The sequence below is a fragment of the Lichenostomus cassidix genome, chromosome 23 (genome assembly GCF_008360975.1).
Source record: "Lichenostomus cassidix isolate B80296 chromosome 23, HeHo_3.0, whole genome shotgun sequence".
NCBI lineage: Eukaryota > Metazoa > Chordata > Aves > Passeriformes > Meliphagidae > Lichenostomus > Lichenostomus cassidix.
This window is the reverse complement of record NC_139503.1, coordinates 415,579-438,650: the sequence shown is the minus strand read 5'-3', so window position 1 is coordinate 438,650 and position 23,072 is coordinate 415,579. Positions and strand designations below refer to the sequence as shown.

The 23,072-nt window shown below is 57.2% G+C and overlaps 2 protein-coding genes across 5 annotated transcripts; one reads left to right on the top strand and one right to left on the bottom strand.

Annotated features, from left to right (window-relative positions):
- Positions 1-226: 226 nt before the first annotated feature.
- KDF1 (keratinocyte differentiation factor 1) lies at positions 227-7,238 on the bottom strand. Of its 4 annotated transcripts, none has more exons than XM_085081193.1 (5): positions 7,092-7,238; positions 5,718-5,891; positions 2,621-3,731; positions 1,686-1,760; positions 227-1,060 (listed from the first exon to the last, which is right to left on the bottom strand). In XM_085081193.1, exons 3-5 carry the CDS (start codon positions 3,711-3,713, stop codon positions 978-980), a joined length of 1,251 nt encoding a protein of 416 aa, XP_084937319.1. In that variant the 5' UTR covers positions 3,714-3,731; positions 5,718-5,891; positions 7,092-7,238; the 3' UTR covers positions 227-977. The 4 variants fall into 4 exon arrangements, with proteins under 4 accessions (XP_084937319.1, XP_084937322.1, XP_084937320.1 ...); XM_085081196.1 differs by lacking the exon at positions 7,092-7,238 and adding an exon at positions 6,583-7,013; XM_085081194.1 differs by lacking the exon at positions 5,718-5,891 and having other exon boundaries at positions 7,092-7,150.
- A 1,903-nt stretch (positions 7,239-9,141) lies between these two features.
- On the top strand, positions 9,142-12,878 carry TRNP1 (TMF1 regulated nuclear protein 1). Its single transcript, XM_085081200.1, has one exon. The coding sequence runs from the start codon at positions 10,115-10,117 to the stop codon at positions 10,832-10,834; it is 720 nt and encodes a 239-aa protein (XP_084937326.1). The 5' UTR covers positions 9,142-10,114; the 3' UTR covers positions 10,835-12,878.
- The last annotated feature ends 10,194 nt before the right edge of the window (positions 12,879-23,072 follow it).

Below are 23,072 nucleotides of genomic sequence, written 5' to 3'. Positions count from 1 at the left end.
AAAGGAAAGGACCAGCAGTGCCTCACAAAGCCTCTGCAAACACCTCTTCTTTCAAAGCAAACCACTTTGAAGGGATTTTCTGGCAGAACATTCAAACAGCCCAGTTCTGAAGCACAGAAAGTTCGGAGTGAATCAAGTATTTCCCTCACCTCCCACAACCCCAGCTCCAGGCTCTCCCAGGGGAGACGTGGAGGGCATGGCAGAGCAGTGAGGAAGAGCTGCTGGCAGGGATGATCCCCATGGTTTGCTCAGGGGGAGAGGGGCAGCTGAGCAGCCATCCCACCCCCAGAACTGGCACTGTCTCAGGAGACGAGCCAAGAGACCAAAAATTAAATGAACCCCATAAACCTGAACCTTCTCACAGGGCAGCAGGAGATGACACCAAGGGACAGCAGTGAAGGGCAGATCTGGCTACTGAAAACACCATGGGTAGAAGGCTTTGGGTTTGTGGGACCAACCCAGCCACTTTAAATAGAGATTTGGGTCCCTACAGAGAGATTTGGGTCCCTAGAGAGCAGGATCTCAGCCTGCACCTCGACATCAGCACCAGCACAGAGACACCACACAGGTATTCCCTATCCAAATTCACTTAGGCAATGCCAGGAAGCAGAACTGTCCAACAGATCCTCAAAGCAGGGAAAGGGCTGAGCCACTGAGGCTGCTGGAGCTAAACGTGATTTACAGAAATCACAGAGGCACAAGTTATCTGCTACTTCCTTGTCCATCTTCTCCTCCCTGTGCACACATTCCACCTCTTGAGTTCATTAGCTCCGCAGTTTGCTTCCTTGATTGTCCATAAAAACCAAAATATCCATTGAAATTCAGACAGCAGGAGGAATTTAGCTTCAAAAAGGACCATGGTAGACTGGGAAAAAAAAAAAAAAAAAAAGAAAAGGTGGCACAGCACACTCCATATGGAAAGAGGAGGACTGTGAGTGCAGCAAAGCCCTGGAATGCCTCCCTGCTGCTCAGGTCCTTTAACAATACACCTGCAGCAGAGGTGCCCCAGACGAGTCAGTCTCTGTGTCTTGGAAAGAGGAATCTCTGCTTGTTGGAGAGCCTTGGGAGGAAAGAGAACAGAGGTTGCCATTAGCCCAGGTGAGGCACAGCAGCCCAGCAGAGGGGAAGGAGCTGCCACAAAAGGCTTTGTGTACCATGAGGGAGGAGAAAGCCACACAAAGCCCACGCAGGGAACAGCCCTGCCTGCATTGCAGCCATCTCCCAGGACAGAGCTGTTGTCTTGCAGGAGGAAACTTGTCTTTTAGCCCTGGGCTGCTCTTTGGGAGGATCAGAGCTCGGGGACAGCCTGGCACTCTCGCCTGCTTCCCTTTTGCACAGTTCCTTTTGTTCCCAGTCTCACCCAGCTGTGACCTCCAGCAGTCACACCCCAAATACAGCCCCAAACTTTGTCATGGCACCTGGAGACTGAAAGCTCTCATTCCAGGTCCTGTGCAAGGACAGGGAATGTGCCATTCTTGGATTTCACCCTTTTTCAGAAAGATCCACCAACCCAAGGAGCCTTCTGAGCTCCATCACTCCCGAAAGCCAGCAGAACTGAGGGCAACCTGAGGAACAGGGTCAGCTCAGCCTTTGTGGAGGGTGAGGATGTGAATAGGGAGGGTTCAGGGCATCCCCCTCACCCCTGGGGTGCCCCCACAGCCACAGCCCCTGGCCAGGTGTGCTACCTGCACTGCTGTGCCTCCTCATGTTCCTGGCCATCACATCTGCCGGCGTCTCCTCTGATATTTGCACAGCCAGCTCTGCAATGAAAACCAAGAGGGCCTGAGACAGTGAAGGACAAGGTAAAGGATGACAGGAAAGGATGACTCAGCTGTAAAGGTCCCTGTCAGGGAGCACCCTCAGGGAACAGGAGAGGCAGTCTGATTCTTCCCACTGCCTCCAGCATTGTCCGGGTAGTCTGAGCTGTGTGTCCTTAAATACCAGCAGCAGCCTCTCTGCTAATCTGGGAAGCACAACACCCACACGGTTTCTTCTGGTACTTCTGCACCTCTCCTTGCCCCCCACTCAGCTTTTCAAGGTTTTTCTACAACAGACTGTTACAACATGTTGTGGAGCTCAGGGACTTGAGGCTGCTCCCACAAGGAGGAAGAAGCACGAGGCACTGGTGCTGTGGAACAGCCCTTGCCTCCTCTCTGCTGGGATATTTACTGTGTGGAGGAGGTCTGGGCTCTGAGGACACCCTGTCACTGGAGTCTAAGGGTGGCATTAGCAAGGCAGCACATGGGAGAGAGCCAGCTGAGTAACTGGACATCCTCTGGCACAAGCAGCTTGTCTGGTCATACCAGTTCAGTTTGACTCACGGTTTTTCTGCCTCCCTTAGAGGTGCAGAGCAAAGGCAGAATCAGCAGCAGAAGCAGCACAAACCCTTCTGTTGCTCAGCACAAACCTCAGTGCAGGGAAAGACAGGCTAGAGAAAGCCACGGCAGAGGGAGGGAGGGAAGCAGAGCTGTCCACAAGAACCTCCATTCTCACAGCCCAGGAGAACAAGCCCATCCTGGGACAGACCAGCTCTCAGCCCCTCTCCAGTGCCACATCCCCATGGCTTTGATGGCACAACCCTTTTGCAGCACAGCAGGGACACCCAGGGACCCCCACGTACCATCCTGGCTGATGACCATGGACTCCAGCATCGTCTCATTCCCGCTGTCTGGCGCGTTGCCCCGGCTGGACTTTTCCTCGTGGCTCTGGCTGGCTGGGATGGAAATGTGGGGTCTGACCCTGCTTTTGCGGGTGCTGATGCGGATGATGCCTCGGACCAGCCTGCACTCGGCATCCTGCTCATCCAGGTTGTAGTCCTGAGTGATGCTGTTGATGAGGTCTGAGATCTTGTTGGTCTTCTCCAGGAAGACAGTGTCTGAGGTGCACTTGGCCAGCTCGTCGATCTGGTGGACGCTGAACAGCTCCGTGAGCTTCTTGAAGATCAGGACGTCGATCTGCCTGCTGGACATGGAGCCATTCAGCTCACTGATGTCCACGTCGGACTCGTGGAAGGAGTAATACTCCTCCGAGCTCCGGTGGCTGCTGGGGAGAGGTGGCTTTTCTATGCTGTTCCTGAAGGGCTTCTCCAGCAGCTCCTTGCAGCAGGAATCTGACTCCAGGTGGTGGTTGGGGCTCCTGTTTGGATAGACAGGGATGCCCTTCAGCTTCACATCTGGGTAACTGAAACTGCTGCCCATGCTGGACTTTTTGATCTGGTTCCCATTCTTCTCAGCAGGAGAGGTGCTGGTGGGGCTGTTTGGCAGCCTCCCGTTGTAGTCTCCGTTCTTCCCATCATCCGTGGAGGTCTCAGCAGGCCCTGGATAGGGAATGCAGACACTGCAGTCCTGGAAGCAGCCCCCACACGTCACTATACAACAGAAAACAGCCTTGTACGTGTTCCAGGCCTGAGACAGAGAGGAGCAGCAAAAGCTCTGGTTTGGGGGAGCCTCTGCTGTGCCAGAGATGAAGGTGATTGTCTCTGCCTCTCGGCCGTTGGAGTCCTTGAGCTCAGCCTTGCGGCCTTTCCTGTCCCTCATCTGCTGGGCTCTGCTGCGGCTGGCTTTGATCTCGGGCGTGGAGCCACTGAACACCTCCAGGCTGACATCCGTGTCCCTGGCCGCCCGTGTCCGCAGGGGCACAGCCTCCTGGCAGGGCTGCTCGCGCTGCCGGCCGCCGCTCAGCTCCTGGGGCAGCCGCGTCCTCCTGCCCAGCATGGCTCGGCGCTCGGGAACCTGCAGGACAGAGGGTTCAGAGCAATCAACTGTCACCAGCCACACCTCGGTGAGCTGTCCATCAGCACAGAGGGATCCGACAGCCAGAGATTCCCAAGTTCAACATTTCGATGATTTACAGGAATATTTTGCATCAGGACTCACGCTGTTCTCACTCGTGGCACAAAGGGGGTCCAGCCCACATTTCGGGGTTCTCCCACTACTCAAGCTTTGCTGCTTCCTTTGGGTAGAGGCTCAAATCAGAAGAGACACTTTAAAAGGACTATTTTCAGACATCAAAATCCCTGTAACCTTCAGAAGAGCTTCCTCCACACAGCTGGAAGAGAAGTCAGCTTCAGAGCAATAAAGGAGCAGCACAGCCGGAGGTGGAGCCACTGACAAGCTCCAAAGGGAAAGTATCTTTTTTTAAACAACTTCCCTTTGTCTTGCATTCCTTAGGATTAGGCTGGGCCCTGACAGCGCTTATCCATTTCAAAACACATCGTGCCCAGGAGGAGATGACAAGCAATCCATCATTATGCAAGCTGCCAATTCCGACTCCACGTTATTTGCTGCTATTTCAATTTAGAGGATTTAGCAATGACAGCATTTACCAACACTAATGATTTTTGCCAGTCATGCTAAGGTCGGGTGATGTCAAAGACTTCCCTAGAAAAACCTGATGTCTTCATCTAGATTAAGTAAAAGACCTTGTCAACAAGTGGGTCTCAAATCACTGCTCATGGGAACAAAACCTTTACAAACCCTGCTGCAGAAATCCCACAGCAAACCCTGCTCAGCTGTACCAACACGACTCCTCCAGGTCTGCACACAGGAGTAAACTGTTTGTACAGTGCACACTGTCACGTTCTATCTCCACAGAGCCAACAACCACTGTTTGGCATGTTAATCCTCCCTTTTTTAATCTTTTTATTATTAAAGCTCAGCACGGGGCGATGCAAGGAAAGTCAGGTCAGGGCTGTCACTCTCCACTTGCACTGCTCTGCCTTTATCCCAGCCTGTGGTGGGTCCCAAAATTCTCCACGGTTTCCAGGCTTCCTGGCTAACACTGCTTTCACCTCCAAGAGATCCTTTTAAATACTAATTAGGGTAATTAATAAGCAGTGAGAGCCCAGCCATAGCTTAAGTGTTTTAGGACTGTCCTTGTTGCTTTACTATAGACTTTCTATAGAGCACCTCAAGCATGAATAAACAAATCTGTCTGGCCTTGTTAGAGCATTGCCTCTTTTCCCCTGGTTTTTAAACCAACAGTCACATTTTTCCCCACACAGAAACAGGCCCAGACTGAAAGCCAGGCAGTTACAGCACACCATTGCTTTCCAGGAATATTTTGGCTCTGTTACCTTATAAAAATTCATCCCAGGAGCTCCCTTTGCACATTCCTGGGCAATATGCAAAACAAAAAGCCCCAGATGCTCCAGTTTCAATGCTGAGCAGGCTCAGCTCCATCACCTCAGCATCAGTGGAGAGTTTTGATTGCTTTCACTTCAGAAAACGTTTTGGCTTTTTTCCCCTCAACTTCATAATTTTTGTAATGCAGTTCAAAATTTAAAAATAGACTACAAAAACGTGAAATGAAATGAAATTAAATGAAATTAAATGAAATTAAATGAAAACATTTGAGCTGAACTGAGAGCTTCTTACTGGGATGCTTCTCTTCATCCCAAGGCCTCACAGAGATCCAACATCTGCACTGCACAGCAACACTCCTTTATGTAAAAACAGACAATGTTCTGACATTTCAGAGCATCTTGCTCACAGAGAGGAGCATTATCTCAGCTCTGCAGGCAGGTGTCAGGTGAACCTCTGGGATCACCCATTCCCATCACAGCTCACGTTTCTGAGACCCTTGGAGCACAAGGAAAAGTTCCCTGGGAGCACAGACAGGACACAGCTCCTCAATCCAGCAGCTACTCCAGCACAGGAATGGACTGGACTGAAATAAATAAATGCTTAGACCAAAATCCACATCCAAGTGTTACTCACACGATGGTTGGGAGCTTCCTCTGCTCTCACGCAGGAGTCGTGTGTGACTGCAGGAATTCCCTCTGGAGAACCTCAGCATCTGCTCCAGAGGAGCCAGCAGGGATCCACAAAGGGTTTGCAGGACTCAGAGTTAGCCAGGGTCTAAGATCTTCATTGTTCAGAGGGTGGGATTTCCTTGGAAGGTTTTTTAAAAGCTCAGTTAAGTTGTGACTCTCCTGGACAGTCACATCTGTTTCCCCATAACCAGGTTGTCAGTGATGTGGGGAGCTAGGGAATGTCTCCTGAATTTAGGATTTACACACTGATACAGCTTCTCTGAACTCTGTGGAAGCATCCACAGCTGTGAAGTGTGCTAAGGAGCCTTGCCAGGAGCTGCAAGTCACCTGCTAAGCTCCTGTTCCCAACTGCTCTGCTGGCACCAGGCAGGGATGGAGATCCTCATCCAGAGTAAATGTGGATCCAGCATCTTCTCTTTCTCTCAGCTATTTGGGATATAAACAACCTGACCAAGGGATTGCCTCTCTCCAAACATCTTCCTGTGCCCCAAAACACCCACCCTGTTCCAGCTGACAACCAGGGCCCCACACAGGGCAGGTTAACAAAGCTGGACCCTTTTCCCTCCCAAATGAAAGGGAAGGAAAAGGGAAACCCACATGGGCACTAAACAGAGCCCCTCTGCCTATCTTGGGCTCCCACCACGTCCTCCAGACGGGGGATTTTTGGGGAGAGAAGATGGCAGCAGGCAACAGCCCTGCACAGCTCCCACCGCGCTCCCCACTCTGCCTTCCAGCCCTGGAAGTGGAGCTGAGCCCACCAAGGACCGGGGAGACCCAAAACCCCTGAGAAAGCTCCGACTGTCACAAACCTCCCGGGAAAACTCCGCCGGACAGCAGCCTTCCCCAGGGCCAGGGCGGGGAAGGTCCCGGAGCAGCGGGAAGGGACAGTGCTGGGGACACCGAGCACAGCCGGCGGCACAGGCAGGGGGACAGGGGGACACTGTCCCCAGCGGGGGGTTCGGGGCACAGGGGGTCCCTGTCCCTCCGGGGGCACACGGGGAGGGAGATGGCGCGGCGGCGGGGCCGGAGCGGGGCAGCCCGAGGGGATCCCGGTGTGGGGCTGACCGACGTCCCCTCCTTCCCTCCCTCCTTGCCTTCCTCCCTTCCTCCCTGCCGGTCGCGGCCTGCGGCTGCCCCCGGGCCGGGCGGGGAAGCGCCGGGCGGCAGCGGCGGGGCCGGAGCGGGGGTGGGAGCGGGAGCCGGGGCTGGGGTCGGGGCAGGAGCTGGAGCCGGGGCTGGGGTCGGGGCAGGAGCTGGAGCCGGGGCAGGGCTGGGGCAGGGCTGGGGTCGCGGCTCGGCCGGGCCGGGCTCTCGTTACCTGCTGCCGGGAGCTCCTCCGGCCCCGCCTCACCTGCGCCAGGTGCGCCACGTGACGCGGACGGGCCGCGCCGAGGGACAGCAGAGCGCGGCGGCGAAGCTGCTGCTGCCCGCGGGCTGCGGGCGAACCGGGAACTCCTCACCCGGCGAGGCATCCCTGCCTTGGCCCCAAGATCTGAGTCCCAAACCAGCCCTGGTCCCCAGGGCCATTGTCCCAGGGACACCTGTCGGTGACGGTCGCCTCCCCCGAGGATCCCTGTGCCCACCCTGAATGTCTCCATCCCCAAGGATCCCTCTCCCGAAGTGTCCGCACCCCAAAGAGCCGGTGATTCACTCCCGAGGGTCACTCCCGAGGATCCGGAGGGTCTGATCCTTCCCCGGAGGTTTGGAGGAAAGGAAAGGAGCCCATTGGGAAGGTGGCAGCAGGGAAGGAGCCTGGTGGAATGGCAGCTGTGCGCTGAGTCTGCCGCTGGTTTCCAAGAGGCAAAAGAAGAGAGAGAAATCAATTTAAAGGAGGGTGCCAGTGCCAAGAAGCTCTCCAAAGGGCACAAAGATTGTGTTTATTTATCCAGGCCTCTGGCACTGAAGTCCAGCTGGTGCCATTTCCCCAATTCGTGGATACTTCACAGCACTGCATGGAAATGTGTCGTCTCCTGTGCCGGGTGCCTTGAGCACAGATCCCCCCCAAACCTCTCCTGGCACTGTCCCGTAGAGCCTGGCACTCCCAGGACAGGCTGAGAGCACAGTGTGATCCTCTGAACCCAGCACTGCTCAGCTCCTGAATTCTTCCCATGCCCCATCACCTCCCAGCTGAGCTGCCAGATTGTCCCAAACTGGTGCTGCTGTTGGGGACAGGGGGGTGGGACAGGGAGCTGGGTCAGCCCGATGTCCTGGGGCTTAAACCTGAAATCCTAACGCAAGCCTCCTCTAAAACTGTGCCAGGATGAAAGAACAGCACCTGAGTCCCTCCTGTCCGGGTAACTGGGACACCCGGGGAAAAACCTGCAGAGAGGCTGGAAGACATGGCACCGACATTAATTATTTGCTGCCTGTATTAAGGCTTCGCTTTTCTGGAGCACATCCCAGCGCGGGGATTTGCAGAGGCTGGAGATGAGGCCAATGCACATGCCTCGGCTGTGTCCTCCTGCATCCCTATTCCCTGTTCCCTGTATCCCGGGGGAATCCCGGGGGCTGCGCTGGCCGCAGGATGAGGTCTCATCCCAGTGTCCCATCCCGGCGATGGTGCCTCGGCAGAGCACTGCAAGGCAAGGAAGAACAAAGGGAGAACAAAGCTGTCACCGAGAATAAACCTAGGTTTATTCTGAGCACCGCTAATTGCAGCCTCCTCTGCTAAATCATTAATAGCTCGTCAGCCCGAGCAGAAATCCTGCAGTGGCAGAGGGTTTTGGGGACTCAGGCTGTGACTTACCTCAGGGCAGGGGCATTTCTTGTCTTTTTCCACTATTTGCATTTACCAGCTGCTGTCTGCTCACTACCGGGATGTGCTGGGACAGCCTGGGGACACAGTGCTCACCCTCAGCCCCACTGCCCAACGTCCTCAGCTCACCTTCTTATTTCTTAAACTCAGGTCCAGGCGCAGCTGCTCCCCCTTTCCACGTCCTTTTCTCACCCTGCAGCAGGGACTGGAGCTGGGAAGGCACCCAGCAGCGCAGACATGGGGGGTGACCCAAAAAAGCAATTATTTTCTGAGCAGGTAATGACGGAGCAGGCGCCTCCTGAGGTCCCCCCAGCCTCTGTGATTCCAGGGTTTGACTTTGGGACAACGGGGAAGCTCAGGGCAGGACACACCCCGGCCCCTTCCCCCATTCCAGAGCAGCATTTGTACCACATAGATAGAGATCGCTCAACCTGGACTTCAGCATTCCCACAGCCTGGAAAGCAGCCTGAGGAGCTGAAGGGAATGTTGTCGCCGTGTTTCCGACCCCGGGCGGGGGGATGCGGTGGCAGCCGGGGGATGGGACGAGCCGGCAGCGGGGGCCGGAGCAGTGACGCAGCAGCCGCTGACGCTGCTCCGGTGCCTGGCAGACGTGTGGCAGCCTGGCAGGAGCAGGAATGTGATGCAAAGCACAAGAAATGGGATTTTTTTCCTCCTAAGGTAAGGAAAGCAAAAATGTCACCAGCACTGTGGGCGACATCCACCGAAGGCCTGGATGTTGCTCTGCTTGAAACAGATTTAGGCTGCGGTTTTGTTTTTGGCTTAGGCTTTTATTCCAGTCTGGGGGTGGGAGGAAACCTTGACACCTGGTTTCTGTCATCTCTTTTATCCTCTCTGCTGCTCCGATGTGAGACCCACGCACCTACAGGAAGCTGCAGCCGCTGAGGATGACATTCCAACAGGAGGAACCCTAAAAACCGGGCTCTGGGGGGAAGCAAAGTGACAGCGGCACCTTCCGCTCCAACCCCCTCCCCTGCCATCCCACTCCCACCTTTATTAACACCGTGTAAATGACAATGACGTTGGCAGCAACGCTGCTGTGACAGCCACGCAACCAAGGACACGTTGTCCTGGTGTCACATCCCCTGCGCCCGGGACACCCCAGCCACGCGTCCTCCCAGTCCAGCCTTTCCCAGTGACCCCTCAGTGACCTTCCCAGAGCATCCCAGTGATCCCACCCGTCCCCAGCTCCGCGTGTCCAAAGGAGGGCAGCTTCCAGCCCCACTAACGCCACCGGGGCGGTGCTGTGCCGAGCTGTGCCGAACCCGGACCCGTGACGGTGCCAAACCGGGCCGTACCGAGCCTGAGCAGCTCCCGCAGGGCTGTACCGTACCGAGCCCGGGGTCCCGTCAGTGCGGGCACCGGCGCCGTACCGAGCTGTACTGAGGCCAGTGCCGGTACCGAGCCCGTATCGGTGCCGTGCTGGGCCATACCGAGCCGTACCCAACCCGGTGCAGCCGTACCGAGTCGTATAGGGCTATACCGAGTGCGGGACCAGTGCAGTACCGCGCCGTACCGAGCCCGGTGCAGCATCGAGCCCGCAGAGATGCTGTAGAGATGCCGCAGAGATGCTCGGTGCCGTACCGAGCCCGGGCCGGTGCAATGCCGGCCCACTCCCGCCCATCGCGAGCCCCGGGCTGTGCCGTCCCGGTCCGGGCCCGGGTCGCGTGTCCCCTCCACCGTTCCCCCGTGCCGGAGCCGCCCCCGTCGGGGCCGAGCCGCCGCCGCCAGCACCGCCCCCGGGCTATATATCGCCGCCGCATCCCTCCGCCGCCGCTCCCGCTCCCATGGCTGCAGCAGCGGCGGCACCGGCATCTCCGAGCCCCTCCCGCGCCGAAGCGCAGCGCCCGTCCCGCGGCGGCCCCGGCGGCGGCGACAGCGACAGCGACAGCGCCAGCAAGAGCGGCGGCCCCGGTGCGGTGGAGCTGGCGGCGGCGCGGCGGAGGCTGGTGGCGGCGGAGGGGCGGCGGCGAGCGGCGGCCGAGCTGGAGGGGAGGGTGCGGCAGGTGCACTGCGCGCTGCTGCACGCCGAGCTGCGCCTGGCCGCCCGCGCCGAGACCCTGGGCAGGCTCGGGGCTGGCGTGGCTCAGGCTCAGCTGGCCCTGGCGGCCCAGAGCCAGCGGCTGCAGAAGGGGCTGCGCCGCCGCCCTCGCCCCCGGCCCGGAGCTCTCCTCGCCGCCGCCCGCGCCCTCCGCAGCTGCGTCCCCTGGGCCCCCGCGCGGAGCCGCGGAGCTTCTGCGGGCACCCCGGTGCGCCGCCTGCCCGCATCGTCCCGCAGCTCCGCGTAGGGAAAGCGGCGCGGTGCGGGGGCTGGGGGTGTAGGGGAGCTGGGGGATTTGGGGTGCCCGAGGGGGTTTGATGGGTGGAGACTCAGGGGGTTCTGAAAGTCGGGGAGACCTTGGTGGGTTTGGGGGACCCTGCAGGATCTGGGGGACCCCATGGTTGGATGGATCCAGTTCTCAGGGGGTTGTGGGGATTCTGATCCACGGGGACTGTGGGGTTCGGGGCTCCTGAAAGTAGGGGGACACCTTGTTGGGCTCACTGATGGAACCGTGGGACCCCGTGGTGTGGGGGGAATCCAGTAGGGCCTGGGGTCTTTCAGGGAATCCTGGGGAGCCTGGGGGGTTGGGAACCGGTGGGTTTGAGGGTTACAGTTGAGTTCTGCAGAGTGTGAAGGGTCCAGGAGACCCTGTGGGATGGGGGGACCCAGCAGGGTCTGGGGAATCCGATGGGCTGGGACCCAATGGATTTGGGGGTCCCAGAGGGATCCTGCAGGGTAGGGGAAGGTTTGGGGGACCCAGCAGGGTCTGGGGACCTTGGGGGTGGTCTGAGGAGTCCAGTGGAATGGCACCCAGTGCATTGGAAGGGCTTAAGCATCCCTGGGAGTCCCGGGGAGATCCTGCAGGGTCTGGGGGACTCTATGGGGTGGGGGTACCCAGCAGGGTCTGGGGACCCCAGCAGTGGCCTGGGGGGTCTCATGGGGGGAGACTCTGGGGTATGTGGGGTTCCACAGGGGACCTGGTGGTACTGGGGCACTCCAGGGGACCCAGCAGGGTCTGGAGACCTTGGGGTGCCCTGAGGATTTGGGGGAGAATATCCCTGAGGATTGTGGTACTTGAAGGACCCTGCAGGGTCAGGGGTCCGGGATGTGCAGGGAACTGGTGGACAGGGGGGACATAATGATGTTGGGGGACCCAGCAGGTTCTGGGAACCTCCATAGGGCTGGGAGACCCATCAGAGTCTGGGATCCCTGGAGGATCTTGCCAGGTTTTGGGGGTGTTTATAGAGGAATCTGCTGCCAGCACCCCAGGCCCGGTGTGCAGTCACCTCCCAGCTGAAGGCAGCAGGTTCAGAGCAGCCACTCTGGGGCAGGACCCCTTCTCTGTCTGAGCCCCCAGGAGGGTCCCCAGCCCTTGGGCCAGCAGGACACTGGTGGGACTGTGACTACACGAGGCAGCCCTGACGTGCAAACCTCTGGGGAATCGTGCAGCCTCGGGGGCACCTCACCTCTGCCATCCCTGCCAGCGATTTGGGCTCCAGCCTGTGTGGGGACAGAGCGGGAGGGGACTGGGACTCGTGATCCACCGGCACCGTTCGCCTCCCAACCAGCCGGACTTTGGGACTGCTTTGATGACTGACCGAGCAGGGACACTTGAAGGCTCCCGGTGCTTCCAGCGAGCGTCCTTGGGGACACCCAATGTCAGCCGGTGGCGGAGCTGGTCGCTGCGGTCTGGCGGGAAGGCACGAGGAGGCGCAGATGGGCTCGGGATGAAGGATCTCTCTCCGGGATGAAGGATCTCTCTCCGGGATGAAGGATCTCTCTCCGGACTGAAAGCCTGTGAAGAGCCTTGGCGCCGCTGTCCCATCGCTGTCCCATCGCTGTCCCATCGATGTCCCATCGCTGTCCCATCGCTGTCGCTCAGCCCTGAGCTGGCCTCAGGACGGATGGCTCGGAGCTGGTGGAATCAGCCCTTCCTGCCGGGAATTGCAGTGGTTCAGCTCCCGCTCCGGACACAGCCGCCATCCCCAGGGTGACAGTCCCTCACCTGAGCCACCAGCTCTCGCTTTGCTGTGCCAAGCTTCCGCAGTGGCTTTCCCCAGAGGCTGCATGAATCCCCCCGGAAAACCATAAGTCCCCTCGGTTATTTATTTGTTTTAATTTATGAAAACCAAAACGCTGGGTCTGGGCTGGGGTGGGGGGATCTCACTGACGCCTGAATGTGCCGCGGCTCCCTTGGTGTGACAGCAGGTCTGTTGTGTAACCCTGGCTGCGCTGCCCGCTCCGTGCTGCCTGTGCTCTGGAATAAACTTTGAGATATATTTTATTCATTACATGCAGTGTCCTGAGGTGCTGGTTGAAATATAACCGGGAGGGTGATTAGAATGGGGATTAGCGAATAAGCTCCGGTAATGGCATGTAATTAATACCAGAGTGGATTTCTCTGATTATCGACTTCTTCCCTCCTCTGAGTGTGTGGGGAGATGTGGAAAATGTGTTCAGAATTCCTGCAGGAGGATGTCACTGTGGGTGTCTGGGGTCTCTGCCTGGCACCACATATGTACATATAGATATATACATATATATATATATATATAGTACACCTACAGACATAGTCAGTCCTGAAAATCTCATATAAAGTGACAAACAAGGCACAACTTGCATGTAAATATCTGCAGAAAATAGGTGGCAGAGAAATATTTAATCTCCCATCCTGCCTTTATGATCCCCCACCAGAGAACTCTGCCTTTTCCCCATTAATCCCAGTTTTCAACAACTCTGTTTGGGGCTGCCCTGTGTGGAGCTGTGAATGCTCTGACACCTCTCAGTGCTCCCCAGTTTCTGCTCTTTCACTGCCTCAGTCCCAGGGGAGATTTCCCCATGTGTAATCCCAACCAGAAGGTGATTCCCAGAGCCGAGGGGGGAGTTTGCTCCTAAGAGCAGCTTAGGGGTCTCAGCCAGGAGAAGAGACACATTATCTCTCCCAGACTTTCAATTAATAGTATGAAATGCACAGCTTGGGTTTAAATCCCTCTATTTCCCCCCTTTCTCTGGTGATTATTTGCAAATCAGCTTTTGACCTGATTAGAGCAGAATCGACTTAGAGGAAATGCGGGGAAAGACCTTAAATTTATAATAAATCAACTCCATTAAACCAGAAAGACCAAAATCATTAAAAATACCTGTGTGTGATGGCTCCTCCCGTCCATCACTCTCAGTAAGGTTACAGTCTCATCCCACTTTGTATTCCTGGCATATCTTCAGCTGAACACGATGTCCATGGCAATTCTCCATCTCCTGGGGCAGTGGGATGCTGCCTGTCCTGCAGGACACTGAACTGCAAGGGCAGTTCAGTGGCACCAGGGAGGGTGGGGAGGGCAGCTGTGGCCATGGATTTGGGACTGGAGGAGCAGCAGCATCTCCCCAGGCTGATGCTGGAGTGAGAAGGGATCCCCGTTTCAGGAAGAGGAATTAAAAGGAAATGAAAGCTGACCCCAGAGCTCCATCACACTGTGGGAGCAGACAACACATCCTGCATCCCCACAAGTCCCAGGAAGCTCCAGCTGACACCATCATTGCTGGAGGTTCCTGGGCCTCTTTGGGGCACAGATTAGGGGAGAGCAAACCCAGAGCTCCTCCAGCACAAGGACAGGGCAGGAGGCAGAGCCCTCGGTGGCTCCAGGATAACCCCCAGGCTCAGGAGCACAGGGCTTTACATAACCTCACTGCCTTCCTGCCCTCCTGCCAGACTACATTACATAAACAGCACTGACACTTGTTGGGTTTATGGGATTATTCTGTTACAGACTTTCTGGGAAAAATAAAATTAATGTGGCATGTTAATACCTAAGCCCAGCTTCTCCCCTTTCCACTGTTAATTCCTCCGGGCTGGGCCTGATGAAGTAATCGGTGTGAGGGGGGTGACAGGGGCACAGACAGCCCCAGACAGGGACAGAAACTGCCCAGCGTGGAAATGACTCCGAGAGATGATGCGAGAGGGAAGGGGGGAAGGCAGGGAGTGCGGGAGGGTGATGGAGAAGGGACAGGGATGGTGAGAGAGTGACAGAGGGGAGGACAGGGATAGTGGGAGAGTGATGGAGAGGGGACAGGGACAGTAGAGGGGTAATGGAGAAGGGACAGAGACCATGTGAGAGTGATGGAGGGGAGGACAGGGATAGTGGGAGTGCGATGGAGTGGAACAGGGACAGCAGGAAGGTGATGGAAAGGGAACAGGGTCAGTGCAAAAGTGATGAAGGAGGGTAAAGGGACAGGGTGAGCGTGATAAAGAGGGTCAGACATGGACGGTGACAGAGTGATGGAGACATAGACAAGGGACACGGACACGGACAGGGGACACGGACAGGGGACACGGACAGGGACAGGGGACACGGACAGGGACAGGGGACATGGACACAGACGGGGACACGGACAGGGACAGGGGACACGGACAGGGACAGGGGACATGGACACGGACAGGTCGCAGCACCCCGAGGCCTTGGGGCCGCCGGCACTTCCCGCTCCGGCCACGAGAGGGCGCTGCGGACAGCCAGGCTGTTCCTGCTTTATTCCCAAATAGCCACAGACTGCAGGATTTGCCCCTTTGGACTCTGATTTATCTTTTCCAGCAGCTGCCCTGCGCTCCCCACGAGCTTTATGTGGGGGCTGGAATCCGCTCCACAGGGATTTTGATCTCCTTCTGTCCCTTGACCAGGACAGTCGGTGTCTGGAGGGTCTGCAGGGGCTGGGACTGTGACCTGGGGCTGGGAACACACCTGGCTGTGTTTCTGTCTGCTTTTGAGCCACGGATATTTCCATCTTCCCACTCCACCAACCCCTGAGACGAGTAACCTTGTGCTTCGTCCCAGTTCAGGTGTGCTGAGAAATGCCCATATATCCCTTATTTTCAGTGCTGTCCCCCTGTGCCTGCCAGGTGGGAGATGCTGCCCAGGGCCTGAAGATGGGCACCTTGTCCCCACCACACTGTGTCCCCCTGCCCCAGTACTTCAGGGGTTTTGCCCTGGCTCTGGGGAGCTCCCAGGTTTTGGAAATCCATTCCCATGGCACCTGCATGCCCTGTGCTCGCCTTACTGTGTTAAGCTCCTCTTGGTCCACTTCTCTCTTCCCCACTAAAGCTCTTTAAGTCACTGATCTTGTTAAACCTCAGCAATCGGGTTGTTTTGCCCTGCAAGTTAATGTGCCTAATTCCTGCCCCGCTTACTCCTGGTGCCCAGCCTGGGAGTCACTGTGCCCACAGCAGGACACACAGACACAGCACACAGCTCCTCCTGCTCTCTTCCTGGCTCATTCTGACCATGGAAACCCCACGTGGGATCCCAGGGGAGTCCCTGAGGGATGAGTGGCAGCGTGTGGATGGTGCCATGTCCCTGTCCTGGCAGCAGGATGAAGGCAGGGATGGGTTTGGGATGCTGCAGAGCTGGGCAGGGCTGGATTGGGGTGCAAAGCCATGCCATGGGGTCTGTGTGAGCCTGGTGGGTCCCCCAGCACCAGGCTGATCTGCTACTTCTCCTGGGTTCCTGCCCCATGCCCAGCTTGGCTGTGGTGCTCACCCTCCCTGGCACAGCTGCATCGTGGTGTCTCCCCCACAGACCCTCTGCTTTTGGGTGAAGAACAGCAGAAAATGGCTTGTTCAGCCTCACTCACCTCCTCACACCCCTTTTCCAAGCATTTGGATGTTCAGTACAGTTTTGTCCAGGAATTGGAACCCTTTTTTAAAGAAATCCTTTAAGGGAAATTGGGTAATTAATGCTGCCACCTGCGGGTTTCTTTAGTGGTTTCTTAAGGGCTTTCTCCTTTCAGGAAGGCCAAGCTGGAGCTGGGCACAGCCAGGACTGTCCAAGCCATGATTTTCCAGGGTTTGGGTATCCCTACCTGCCACCTCCATCCCTGGGCTGGCTGGATCACCCCCGAGTTTCCCCTCACGGAGCAGAGTCTCTATTTTCAGCCCTGGCTGCCCTAATCCGATCACACGCCTCTGCCGTGCCGCAGCTGCTCCTTCCCAAAGCCCACAGGTGCTCCATGTCCCCAGCCTGGGCAGGATTTGGTGGCTCCTCCAGGGCTGTGTCCCCAACAGGGTGGGATTGTCCTCCTGCTCCTCCGCAGAGCTGATCCCAAACACCCCAGATCTGCACCTGCCCCTTCCCTGCAGCACTGGGGTTTCCCTGCACCCACAGCAGCCAAATCTGTGGGTTGGCAAGTCCTGGGAAGGGCGATGGAGTGAGGAATGCCTCCCAAAATAGCTCCATGACGTGTATGGCAAAGGGCAAAGTGCTGGTGAGAGGTTTTGCCTTGCTCACTGCCCCATTTCATCCTGGGGGAGTGGGACAGATTCCCCCTGCAACTTCGATATCTGTAATTTATAATAAATAAATAATATTGAATATGTAAAACGGAATAGGTAGATATTAAGCCCAACTCCCAGCCCTGCAGCAGGCATGCCCTGGGCAGACACTCAGGGACACCTCCTGCCCTGCCTGCTTCATTCCTTCTCCCTGATAATCCCCAGCAATCTGAGATGATGGGAGCCCTGTAACCTGATCGCAGCTCATTAAGAGGTTTAACGAGATTAATTGCCAAAAGCACCAGTTATTGCTTGCAGCCCTTCCCTGGGGAGGATCTGGAGATCCCTGGGCTCTGCACTCTGCGGTGTCAGCGAGGATCTCCCAAAAATCACAGCAGCATAATCCTCAAAATGGACAAATGTGGGGTTTTGGGGTTCCCCTTGCAGGGTTGGGGGTGCAGAGGGAGCTCCAGGTTTCCCCATGTTGTAGTTCCATCGTGGTGCTCATCCTTCCCTGTGCCCTCGGCGTCCTGAGCCACAGTTCACCCACTGCTGGCACTGTGGGAGGTGAGGATTTAAGGGAAAAAAGCCCCAAATTTTTCCAACTCTCTGCTATTTGCAGGTGGGTTTTGCTCAAGCTGCCACCCTCGAGTCCCAGCGATGTCCCCAGGCTGTGCCAGCCCCATGCCCACCCAGCGGCCCTGGCATGGCTGCTGCATGGCCAGGCTGACGCTGGGGACTAAATCGGTCTGTGACAGGCAGGAAAGGAATCCGTGGAGCAAAGCCAAACACAGACTCCTCTCGGCTCTCCCCGTCTCGCCTCTTATGGAGAGGAGCAGGAGGGAAGAGGGGCCAGGAGCAGCTCCCGTTATGGAGAAGCCCTGGGGAAACCCTGGCTCACCAGGGCACCCTGCGGGGCCTCAGCATGGCAGGGGGAGCAAAGTGCTGGGGACATGCCACCATCCATGGGGACAGCCATGAGACAAGGATTGAAGCCATCCTCTGGGGCAGCTGGGGTTCCCTGGGTGATGCACCTGCCAGACCACTGGGATCCCCGAAGCACGGGCAGAGGAACCAATAAAGCACACAGAGGTTTAAACCCAGCGGGGTCACCGGCAGGGCTGACACCTTGACCTCACGGCTGATGCTTCTTGCAGAGGAAGAGCTCTCAGCAGGCTCTGGTGCCTTGGTGGGAGCAGCCAGGCCATTAACCTGGCCTCACCCTGGGGCTTTCCGAGCCTTAATTCCCAATTAGCGCTGACCCTCGGTGCTCCAGGCTCAGCCGCCCTTCGCCAAGGCACGAGCAGAAGGAGCTGGGGGCTTCAGGGGCTGCTGGGTGTCCCTGGCTGTCCCAGGGGTCAGTGCTGATTGCTCAGCTTTGCCTTCTGCATGGGCTCCCTCCCTGTTCCCTGCAGCATTTCCAAGAACACCTGGGTGGATGTGGAACACTCCGGAGCTGGGATGTGGCTGGAGCAGAGTCAGGAATGTGTCACTCTCTGCCCTGCGGGTGGCAGAGCAGGAGGGATCTTCGGTGCAGGATGGTCTCACTGCAAAATGGATGAAAAGAGCTGCTTTGGGGTACCACAGACACAGGGGAAAGCCTCAGGATGTGAATCCTGGGGAAACCAAACAGTGGATGGGATCCCCCCGAGCCCAGCATTGTCACAGGGGAGGTGAGGGGCTGGGGGTGCCTGGAGGGGACAAGGAAGGACATCCAACATCCCATGTGCAACACGCAATTCCGACACCTCGGGGCTGCCAGTGCACAGCCCAGCTCAGCTTCACACACGGGAGGATTTTGGGGTAGATTTGGGGTCTTTGGGGGGACCATAGGAGCCTTGAGAGTCTTTAGCACAGACAGCAGGGCAGAGCCAGGCACTGCACAGCCCCATCTCTCCCTGAACACCCCTTACCTGCTGTCCAGAGGGATTTTCCAGGTCCATCCAAGAATGATTCCCATTTTGTGCAAACCCACAGAGCATGAAGGGGTTCAAAAGCTGAACAGCTCAGCTCAGCTCAGGTCAGGGCATGGCTGAACCCCCCCGGCCGAGTCCAGCTCCCTGGGAACCTCCCCCTGGAGCCAGGGAAGAAAATCCTCCTGCTCTTTCCCACGTGTTGTTGTGCTGGACAAATATTTGCTTTGGAAAGCACTCCCTTGCCCCGAGCCCTGCAGCCAAGGCCGGCCCTGGCACCAAGGCTGCCCACAGGGACACATCCTGCTGTGACCAAATCCGTGCTCTTGATTGTGGGGAAAAGCCAGCCCGGAGCTGAATTCCAGGGGATGATGTCTGGGAGCTCCAGCCTTCCTGGGAGCAGGAGGTGCTGCCATGGCCGTGGTGTCTGTGGGCTCTGATGAGAGGATCTCTCTCCTTGGCCTCTTCCACCAGAGAAATCCCGCGGGGAAGGGCAGAGGGGAGATCAGCACCCTGGCAGTGTGGGAGGGACACGGCGTGCTCAGGGCTGGTTGATGTCCACACCAGGCTCTCAGCTCCCCAAATCCCAGGAGATAGGCTGGGGATCCTCCTGCAGAGAGAAAAGCCCTGGGGAGCTGCTTGAAAGTCTCGGAGGGAAATCCCAGCCTTTTTGTGCTATTTAACCACCTCTCTGTGCTCCTGGAAATGCACTTTTGGCTGGCGGCAGAGGCAGAGGGTCTGTGATGGGAGCTGGGCACGGTGGGAGCTCCAGGGCAGGGATTCGGGCAGGGATTCGGGCAGGGATTCGGGCAGGGATTCGGGCAGGGATTCGGGCAGGGATTCGGGCAGGGATTCCCGAGGTGGCCGCGGCGATCCCGGTGCTGCCCGAGCTCCCCAGCCCTGGCCCCAGCCCGGCCCGGAGCTGCAGAGCCCTCGGCGCTGGACACTGCCCTTTGTTTCGGAGAATAAAGTTAGCGCTGTTACTCAGCCTGTCGCTATTCCAGCAATTCCTGCCTCCACTTTCGCTGGGCAGCGGGAAACATTCCTGCCCGGGGACTGCCAAGGAAAATACGCACCGGAGGGACACGCGGGGACAGGGGCTGGCAGCGCCGTGGTGGCAGGGATGGCTGTGGGACCTCGGCTTCCCGGGATGGGGAGCACGATGGTGGCATCACAGCCTGGCTCCGGGACACTGTTTGTTTTACATCCCATAAAAAACCCAATCCAGTAGGGAACACCAGCATCCCATCCAGCAACACGACTTGGGTCCCTTGGGTGGCCAAACAGCAGCCAGAGGATGGGGGGACAAGGTGTGTCCCCTCCGTGTGTCCCAGAGGTGAAGCTTTGTCCCCGAGTGCCACCGATTTCCGTGGAAAGTTTTGCTGATGCCAGCAGGGCTCTCAAAACTGCAGCCACATGCAGCCCTGGGTTTATTTTCCCTGCCTGTTTTCGGCTCTTTACCTTGCGATAGGCAAAGCCAACAGCCTGTCCTCGAGGTCCCTGTGTCCCCAGGAGCCTGCCGTGTCCTTGTGCTATCTCTCCCAGTGGGAAAAGGCAGCTGCTCTGATAACCTTGCTCCGAGGGGGGAGCAGCTGGAGGAAAAGCTGTGGCCGAATCCCACACACCAACATCCTGCTCCCATCCCTCCTCCTGCTCCCATCCCTCCTCCTGCTCCCATCCCTGCTCCTGCTGGGGAAGCCCTGATTTCAGTGTTCCCCACTGCCATCCTGGCCAGCACCCCCTGCCCACACCAGCCTGGGGCTGTAGGACACGTGGAGCCCTGTGAGATCCAGGAGCAGATCCTCCTCCATCCTGTTTTTGGGGAAGATCCTCTCCCCTCTGCTCCCTGTCCCCTCGGGGAGATGCTGGCATTGCATCCTCAGCCCCTCCTCTGGAAAACCCCAGAGAACAGGGTTCAGAACAGTCCTGAAACCCCCCAAAAATCCTTGTGAGCACCAAAACCCAGCAGCTTTAATCCAGCTGCTTGAGGAAAAGGCAGACAGGCCAGGGCAGCACAGCCCCAGCTGGGGCTCCGCGCTACAATGCCCAACCTGGGAACAAAGGCAGGACAGGACAGAGGCCTGGAACGTCCTTTCCCAGCCCCAGGGACAATAAACAAACCCCAAAAGTCCATTCTCCCTTTGTCAGCCCTGCAGGTCACCCGAGGTTTGATCTACAGCCCAGTGCAGCAGATGGAAAAATTCCTGGTGAGGGTTTTGGATCAGGTCCTGATGTTTCTTTTTGCTGCCACGACACTCCATGCTGTGGTGGGAGCCCCAAAAAGCTCTGCTCATCCTTTCAAAGCCCTCTGAAGGGGATCAGAGGGATGGATATTCCCCATTCCCTTCTTCCTGAAAGATTTTAAATCCTTCCTATAACTGGGAGTCAAAGTCTGAAGGCTGAGCCACAGGCGTGCTCACCAGCTTGGAAACATCCTAAATTTAAGCCTCAGTTGCACTGTGAGCTCCCAGAATCGCAACCCTCTGAGCTCCCATCACCTGCTCCACTTGCAGCCCAGGATTTTAACCCAAATCCCCACTTTGTGACAGAATTTCAGCCAAGATGAAGCTGTATTTCCACTCAAGAAGAGCTGCTGAGGGCTTTGCAGCAAAAGAAGACAAGGACAAGTGAGAGAAGGGGGAATGGCTTTAAACTGAGTAGGTTTAGATCAGATTTTAGGAAGAAATTCCTCCCTGTGAGGGTGGAGAGGCCCTGGCACAGGTTACCCATGGCAGGAATGGAACAAGATGCTCTTCAAGGTTCCTTCCAGCCCTAACCATTCCATGATTCTATGAAAAGAACCCAGCCTGGGACACACAGAGATCCATCTGCAGGGGAAACAGAGACATTCTTTTCCTCCTACCACCCTGGCTTGGCAATGCAGGCAGAAAAATGCCCCCAAATCAATTTAAAAGGTAAAAGCCTCGCTTGGCTTTGCACAACTGCAGGGCTGGCTGAGGCCAAGCTGAGTAAAGCCCATGCCGAGTGAAGCAGAACACAATATTCACACTCACTGTGGCTCATGTGCTTTAGGAAGTCACCAATTCACCCAATTCCCAATTGCATTTTAACCCAAAGCCATTTCATGTCACTCTGACCCCTCCTGGGACCTGATTACCCCAAAGCCATGAACATAAATAACCCCAAAGGGCTGCAACCTCCTGCTCTGCACACAGAGCCTGCCTGGGAGAGCACAGGGCTCAAAGGTTGATGTAATCCTGAAATACCTGCAGAACGGGGCATGCAAAGGGGATTTACTACCTGCTCCAGCTGGGGCTGTCTGAGCTGTGGAGTCACTGAGAGAAATTCCAGCAGTCCATCTGAGAGCAAATATCCCATTCCTGCTCTGGGTTTTGAGGTGGTTTGGGGCTGTTTGGAGGTGCAGGTGGGGCTGCATTGCTGGGCTGGGGCTCACAGGGATGGGAAGGGGAATTTTTGGGCTCAGAGGGATGGGAAGGGGAAATTTTGGGCTCCCCTCACCCCAGTGTGCAGCAGGGTCACAGCGCTGGGGACACAAGCCATGGATGGTGTGAGGCAGGATCTGATCTCTCCGTGACCCTGGGCACTGGGATGTGCCAGCACAGGATGTCACAGGGGCTGTGGCACTGGGGACCCTCGTGGGCACCTGTGGGCACTGCTGAGCCTTGGCACAGCTGGGAAACTCATCCCCCATCCCAAAGGCTTGATCATACCTTCCTGCCCGGGGCCAGGGATTTGGGGCACAGCACAGGGCACAGGGACATCTGTGTCCTTATCTGGGCTGTCCTTATCTGGACAGGGACACTATGACCACACACTGACCACACACTGATCACACACTGACCACACACTGACCACACACAGCTCCAGGGATCCCAGCTGGAGCAGAGGGGTTGGGCAGATGGGAATCACAAAGCACTCAGTGCCTCCTGCCCTCCTTTCCCAGCCCATGTCCTGTGAGGGGACAAGTGGAAGGTCTCCCCTGGGTGTGACACACGGCATGGGGACTCCCAGAGCTGCCTGTCCAGCTCCCCCAAGGAGCCCCAAGGTCACCCCAGAGCTTTTGGGTCCCCAGCCCCACCCAGGGCTGGGGGTGCCTTTGGAGAGGGGCAGGGGATGGGGGAGCAGTGGGAATCCCTCACCCCGAGGAGGAAGGAGGAAAGGGAAGGAGGCAGCAGCCACCGCTGGGGCTAACGAGAGGGGGGATTTCCTCAATTATGGGATAATGCTGGTAATCCCAGCTTTCGGAGGTTTAGGCGAGCGGCGGCTGCGGGATGAGCCTTCCTCCCACCCACGTGATGGTGAGGAGCTGCTGAACTGGGCAGCAGAGCAGCTCC

Coding starts and splice junctions, on each gene's coding strand:
- KDF1 (XM_085081193.1), bottom strand. CDS start 3,713: ATGCTGGGCAGGAGGACGCGGCTGCCCCAGGAGCTGAGCGGCGGCCGG. Junction 1,761..2,620: donor CATGGTCATCAGCCAGGATG/GTACGTGGGGGT, acceptor TTTTCATTGCAG/AGCTGGCTGTGCAAATATCA. Junction 1,061..1,685: donor GAGGAGGCACAGCAGTGCAG/GTAGCACACCTG, acceptor TTTCCTCCCAAG/GCTCTCCAACAAGCAGAGAT.
- TRNP1 (XM_085081200.1), top strand. CDS start 10,115: ATGCTCGGTGCCGTACCGAGCCCGGGCCGGTGCAATGCCGGCCCACTC.